The sequence below is a fragment of the Oncorhynchus mykiss genome, chromosome 28 (assembly GCF_013265735.2).
Source record: "Oncorhynchus mykiss isolate Arlee chromosome 28, USDA_OmykA_1.1, whole genome shotgun sequence".
Classification (NCBI taxonomy): domain Eukaryota; kingdom Metazoa; phylum Chordata; class Actinopteri; order Salmoniformes; family Salmonidae; genus Oncorhynchus; species Oncorhynchus mykiss.
The window spans coordinates 24656120-24663569 of NC_048592.1; the positions used below are offsets into that span (position 1 = coordinate 24656120).

General features: G+C 42.1%; 1 protein-coding gene across 4 annotated transcripts in view; it reads right to left on the reverse strand.

The window, feature by feature from the left end:
* LOC110508781 (cyclin-Y) overlaps positions 1-1748 on the reverse strand; it is a 28946-nt gene extending 27198 nt beyond the window's left edge. For 2 of the 4 annotated variants that reach the window (XM_036966751.1, XM_021589597.2), the window contains exons 1-2: positions 1460-1748; positions 1085-1268 (exon numbers count right to left, since the gene is read on the reverse strand). In XM_036966751.1, coding sequence (XP_036822646.1) covers positions 1085-1238 — 154 coding nt within the window. In that variant the 5' untranslated portion in view covers positions 1239-1268; positions 1460-1748. The remainder of the gene's footprint in view (positions 1-1084; positions 1269-1459) is intronic. The other 2 variants (XM_036966753.1, XM_036966752.1) reach the window with 1 other exon arrangement.
* Positions 1749-7450: the final 5702 nt, after the last annotated feature.

Consider the following 7450-nt stretch of genomic DNA (forward strand, 5'->3'; position numbering starts at 1 on the left):
GGGACAACCCATATTTCAACATGTCACATGGGACTGAGAGGCAGTCTGGATGCCCATGCTGCCTGCCCCCATGTATAGAAATACCTATGTAATAATATATGTAACAACATACATTCAGATAATCTGGCTGGCCTAATATATACATTAAGTCAATCACATAGATCCATTGCCAGGGGGAGGAGAAATCCTTGCTGATAGGACTATGCATATATTATACATTACCAATAAAGGTCCCACACTAGTAAATGTTGCCGACATGCAGCCTGGTCTCATACACTAGATGTAACATAGTAAATATAAATCCTGGATACTAAAATTAGTATGGTATGTTACATGTGGTATGGTTATATAAGACAGCTGGTTATTTAAGGCAAAAAAAATAAATAGGGTGGTTGATCAGGCATATAACACTAACGTCTAGCAACCCAAAGGTTGCGAGTTCAAATCTCATCAGTCAACTTTAGCATTTTTGCTAATTATCCAACCTTTCAACTACATACTACTTTTTAGCTACTTTGCAACTACTTACTGTGTTAGCTAACCCTTCCCCTAACATGAACCCTTTTAACTAACCCCTCAAATAACCCTAATCTTAACCCTTTAGCTAAACCTTCTCCTAACCTAGCTAACGTTAGCCACCTAGCCAGAATTCCTAACATATCATACGAAATGGGTGATGGACATCTACAAATTAATGCATACCTTATGAAACTTAAAATACATTAAATGGAGTGTCTTGGTTTCCGTACAGAATAATACTGTAATGAAACAAGCAGGGAGCAAGTCTCGAACCCTCGACCTTCGAGCCCGAGGTCCGGCGCGCGATCGACTGTGCCGCGAGGCAGAGTCCATTTCCCCGCTTATAAACCCAGTGTATTATAAACCCAGGGTCGTTACAATACGAAATACTCTGAGACCAGGTTGCAGAGACATGTTATATTTATAGCCTATTTGGCAAGCCAAACCAATAAAACATTCAGTGTGAACTTCAAAATGTTGAGTCGTGTTTCAAAACACTCACCACCATCACACGAGAACATTAAACATTAATAGGTCTACATTAGGCAATTATTTTATACTTTACCGTCGACATTCTCTCGGTCGCTGATGTGCTGCAGGTTGCAGCCCGTATCCTCCCTACTCAACTCCGGCTCGGTGTTGTACGACTCCAGCCTCGAATGAGCATTTCTTCGGAGCTTCGGACTTGAAGACACACAGCAAGAGGTCGTGCTCCCCATCTTTCCAATGCGTTACAATGTTGCAATTACCTATTGGAAGAATGACACCGGTAGTTCAAATCGCTACTGAAGCGGGGAGGAGGATCAAAGCAACGAGGGTGAAACCACCGCCGCGACCAGCACATGAATACACTGTCAATGATAAATCCTCCAACAACATCTGCAACTAAGCAGATAAATGATTCGCATTTTACACTGTAAACTGTTTTTAGCCAGCCTACCTTCTTCTAAGTAAATCAATTAAGCTTCCACAGTCGGCCAAGACCACGCATTAAGCACGCTTTTGAACATGACTAACGTTCATTTTTAAATCATCCATGCTTGATGAGGAGGAGACATCGTCGTTTTTATCAGTTGTGTAAAGGGAATGTAAATGAAGCTCTGCGATACACATGATCGTGAAGGCAACACAGTTGTAGCTTGAAAAGGTTCCGGTTCAAGTGGGTGGTTACAATTTAGCTCAGAACCTCCTGTCGGGATCACATCAGAGACACATATTCCCAGATCGCACAGACCCACAAAGAATTCTATAAACTCCCATATCTTTTAGGCGAAATACAGCCATGTGTAATCACAGCAGCAACATTTGTGGCACGTTGCCATGAGAAAAGGGCAACCAATGGAGCACAAACAACATCGTAAATACCACCAATATCTTTCTGTTAATTTAATTCAATTCAAAAGGCTTTATTGGCATGGGAAACGTGTTTACATTGCAAAAGCAAGTGAAATAGATCATAAACCAAAGTGAAACAAATAATATAAAAATGAATAGTAAATATACTCAAAAGTTCCAAAGGAATAGACATTTCAAATGTCATATTATATTATACTGTGTTGTAACGATGTGCAATTAGTTAAAGTACAAAAGGCAAAATAAATAAACATAAACATTATTTATCTTTCCCCACTATTCTTACTACAATTATTTACACATTGCTAAAACACTGCACATAGCTAATATTATAAACTGTGTGGTTCAAGCCCTGAATGCTGATTTGCTGACAGCTGTGGTATATCAGACCTTATACCAGGGGAATGGCAAAACATGTAATTTTACTGCTCTAATTATGTTGGTAACCAGTTTATAATAGCAATAAGGCACCCCGGGGGTCTGTGGTGTATGGACAATATACCATGGCTAAGGGTTGACTCCTTGCTGTCCCCAGCCCACCTGGCCGTGCTGCTGCTCCAGTTTCAACTGTTCTGCCTGTGATTATTATTATTTGACCATGCTGGTCATTTATGAACATTTGAACATCTTGGCCATGTTCTGTTATAATCTCCACCCGGCACAGCCAGAAGAGGACTGGCCACCCCACATAGCCTGGTTCCTCTCTAGGTTTCTTCCTAGGTTTTGGCCTTTCTTGTCACGTTCTGACCTTAGTTCCTTTGTTTTGTCTTTTGTTTTAGTATGGTCAGGGCGTGAGTTGGGTGGGTTGTCTCTGTTAGTTTTTCTATGATTTTCTATTTCTGTGTTTGGCCTGATTGAGAACCATATTTAGGTAGCCTGTTTTCAATTGTGTTTTGTGGGTGGTTATTTTCAGTCTTTGTGTGTCTGCACCGGACAGAACTATTTCAGTTGTTTCTTTGTTGTTTTTGTTATTCAGTGTTCAGTTTTGATTTATTAAATAAGATGAACACTAACCACGCTGCGTTTTGGTCCTCTCCTTCTTCCACCCAAGACAGCCGTTACATTTCTAGGGAGTTTTTCCGAGCCACCGTGCTTCTACACCTGCATTGCTTGCTGTTTGGGGTTTTAGGCTGGGTTTCTGTACAGCACTTTGAGATATCAGCTGATGTACGAAGGGCTATATAAATACATTGGATTTGATTTGATTGCTTAAATATAACACTTGAAATGTCTGTTTTTATGGAATGGATAGATGAGGTGAGCATTGGCTCCACAGAAATCTGTCTTGTAAATCATGAACTCACTGCCATGAAGCTCGGGAACTTAAAAATATACCCATGCACAGATAAGGATTAGACAAAAGGAACCTTATACATTTGAAGTCGGAAGTTTACATACACTTAGGTTGGAGTCATTAAAACTTTTTTTTTAACCACTCCACACTTTTCTTGTTAACAAACTATAGTTTTGGCAAGTCGGGTAAGACATCTACTTTGTGCATGACACAAGTAATTTTTCCAACAATTGTTTAGACAATTGGGAAAATCAAAAGAAATCAGCCAAGACCTCAGAAAAAAAGTGTAGACCTCCACAAGTCTGGTTCATCCTTGAAGGTGAAGGTACCACGTTCATCTGTACAAACAACAGTACGCAAGTATAAACACCATGGGACCACGCAGTCGTCATACCGCTCAGTAAGGAGATGCATTCTGTCTCCTAGAGATGAACGTACTTTGGTGCGAAAAGTGCAAATCAATCCCAGAACAACAGCAAACGACCTTGTGAAGATGCTAGAAGAAACAGGTACAAAAGTATCTATAGCCACAGTAAAACGAGTCCTATATCGACACAACCTGAAAGGCCGCTCAGAAAGGAATCAATCAAATGTATTTATAAAGCCCTTCTTACATCAACTGATGTCACAAAGTGCTGGACAGAAACCCAGCCTAAAACCCAAAACAGCAAGCAATGGAGGTGTAGAAGCACGGTGGCTAGGAAAAACTCCCTAGAAAGAAACCTAGAGAGGAGCCAGGCTATGAGGGGTGGCCAGTCCTCTTCTGGCTGTGCCGGGTGGAGATTAAAACAGAACATGGCCAAGATGTTCAAATGTTCATAGATGACCAGCAGGGTCCAAAAATAATAATCAGAGTGGTTGTCAAGGGTGAAACAGGTCAGCACCTCACGAGTAAATGTCAGTTGGCTTTTCATAGCCGATCATTCAGAGTATCTCTACCGCTCCTGCTTTCTCTAGAGAGTTGAAAACAGCAGGTCTGGGACAGGTAGCACGTCCGGTGAACAGTTCAGGGTTTCATAGCCGCAGGCAGATAAGTTGAAACTGGAGCAGCAGCACGGCCAGGGGAACTGGGGACAGCAAGGAGTCATCAGGCCACGTAGTCCTGAGGCATAGTCCTAGGGCTCAGGTCCTCCGAGAGAGAGAAAGAAAGAAAGAGAGAAAGAAAGAAAGAAAGAAAGAAAGAAAGAAAGAGAAAGAATTAGAGAGAGCATACTTAAATTCACACGGGACACCGGACAAGACAAGAGAAATGCTCCAGATATAACAGACTGACCCTAGCCCCCCAACACATAAACTACTGCAGCAAAAATACTGGAGGCTGAGACAGCAAAGCACCCCCACAACATGATGCCTCCACCTCCGTGCTTCACGGTTGGGATGGTTGGGAAGGAAGAAACCACTGCTCCAAAACCACCATTAAAAAGCCAGACTACGGTTAGCAACTGCAAATGGGGACAAAGATCGTACTTTTTGAAGAAATGTCCTCTGGTCTGATGAAACAAAAATAGAACTGTTTGGCCATCATGACCATCGTTATGTTTGGAGGAAAAATGGGTAAGCTTGTAAGCTGACGAACACCATCCCAACCATGAAGCACGGAGGTGGCAGCATCATGTTGTGGGGGTGCTTTGCTGCAAGAGGGACTGGTGCACTTCACAAAATAGACGGCATCATGAGGTAGGAAAATTATGTGGGTATATTGAAGCAACATCTCAAGACATCAGTCAGGAAGTTAAAGCTTGTTCGCAAATGGGTCTTCCAAATGGACAATGACCCCAAGCGTACTTCCAAAGTTGTGGTCAAATGGCTTAAGGACAACAAAGTCAAGGTATTGGAGTGGCCATCACAAAGCCCTGACCTCAATTCTATAGAAAATGTGTGGGGAGAACTGAAAAAGCATGTGCGAGCAAGGATGCCTACAAACCTGACTTAGTTACACCAACTCTGTGAGGAGGAATGGGCCAAAATTCGCCCAACTTATTGTGGGAAGCTTGTGGAAGGCTACCCGAAATGTTTGACCCAAGTTTAACAATTTAAAAGCAATGCTACCAAATACTAATTGAGTGTATGTAAACTTCTAACCCACTAGGAATGTGATGAAAGAAATAAAAGCTGAAATAAATAATTCTCTCTACTATTATTCTGACATTTCACATTCTTAAAATAACGTGGTGATCCTAACTGACCTAAGACAGGGAATTTCTACTAGGATTAAATGTCAGGAATTGTGAAAAACTGAGTTTAAATGTATTTGACTAAGGTGTATGTAAACTTCCGACTTCAATGTACGTTTCCATACGAAAGTATGAACGTGATAGAGAAGTGCAGGTGTTCCCTCATTTACAGACAGAATGTCATTCGATGCAATCAAATATAGATACAATATCTGTTTTAAGTTGTGACATATCTCAACCAGAGATGTTTTATTGTCATGTATGTTACAGCCCTTGTAAGTAGTTTTGGCTCAACTACATTTAAGTTATTTAAGATCTTTGATGTAATAATACCCTCTGTCCACAAGAGGCCAGTGTGGATCAACTATCAGTGAAGGTAGTGGCTTCAGGATTGACCACTGGAGAGCGCAATTTCCTGTAGTGGAAATTTCCACTTCAACCAGACAGTATGAACTTCAGTAAGATGTTGCAATGCTGCTAATAAAATATTAAACATACACCCACCTCAAGTTGTTCAACTTCTCAGTTTTGATAGGTCCTATCTGACGGGTGCAATCCTCATATAGTAAGCATTGTAGGCAAGCTGCTAAATATACAGTACCGGTAGTTGATTTTCCGTATGACAATGAAACCCTCATCTACGCTCGTTCATTCACTCTTCAAATGGGCACTTTCTGTGTAAGTGAGAATTGGACATAAATTCTGAAAGAATCTATTCACATATAATCCTCTTTAAAATAACCGACCTCTTTAAAGTGAACTCTTTGGTAAAAATATAAATGTGAGAACTCAGTTCTCTTTGTATTCACACTGCCCTTGGCTTTGAATGAGGACTCAACTCTTATGCAGGTTCACTTCACCTATTTTGTGGTCGGAGTTCTCTTTGCGTTCACATTGCTATGTTCAGAAAGGAACCAAGATTTTTTTCCAGTAGAATACCTCGTACTGAAGAGCTCAGTGACTTTCAACGTGGCGCTGTCATTGGATGCCACCTCTCCGACAAGTCAGTTTGTCAAATTTCTACCCTGTTAGAGCTTCCCCGGTCAACTGTAAGTGCTGTTATTGTGAAGTGGAATGGGACCGCCGAGTGCTGAAGCCATAAAAATAGTCTGTCCTCAGTTGCAACACTCACTACTGAGTTCCAAACTGCCTCTGGAAGCAACATCAGCACAATAATTGTTCGTCGGGAGCTTCATGAAATGGGTTTCCATGGCCGAATAGCTGCACACAAGCCTAAGATCACCATGCACAATGCCAAGCGTCGGCTGGAGTGGTGTAAAGCTCACTGCCATTGGGGCAATGGAAATACGTTCTCTGGAGTGATGAATCACGCTTCACCATCTGGCTGTCTGGACAAATCTCTGTTTGGTGGATTCCAGGAGAACGCTACCCGCCCCAATGCATAGGACTGTTTTTCATGGTTCGGGCTAGGGCCCTCAGTTCCAGTGAGGATAAATCTTAACGCTACAGCATACAATGACAGTCTAGACAATTCTGTGCTTCCAAGTTTGTGGCAACAGTTTCCTGTTTCAGCATGACAATGCCCCATGCACAAAGCGAGGTCCATACAAAAATGGTTTGTCGAGATTGGTGTGGAAGAACTTGACTGGCCTGTACAGAGCCCTGACCTTAACCCCATCGAACACCTTTGTGGTGAATTGGAACACCGACTGAGAGCCAGGCCTAATCGTCCAACATCCGTGCCCAACCTCACTAATGCTCTTGTGGCTGAATGGAAGCAAGTCCCCGCAGCAAATGTTCCAACATCTAGTGGAACGACTTCCCAGAAGTGTGGAGGCTATTATAGCATCAAAAGGGGGGGGGGGGGGGGGGGGGGGGGAACCAACTCCATATTAATGCCCATGATTTTTGGAATGAGATTTTTGACGTGCAGGTATCCACATACTTTTGGTCATGTATGTTGTCATTCTCACACTATTCAAACCCCACAATCATTAAACAGCTTATGAAGCTCTCTTAGCCTATAGATCTGTGCATCCTTGACAATCGCTAATCAATATCCAAAAACAGCACACATTTTTTTCAGCGAACCTACACATGTTCATCTTCTCGTGGCACCAATGTGAGGGGTTATGTCAGGGGAAACGCT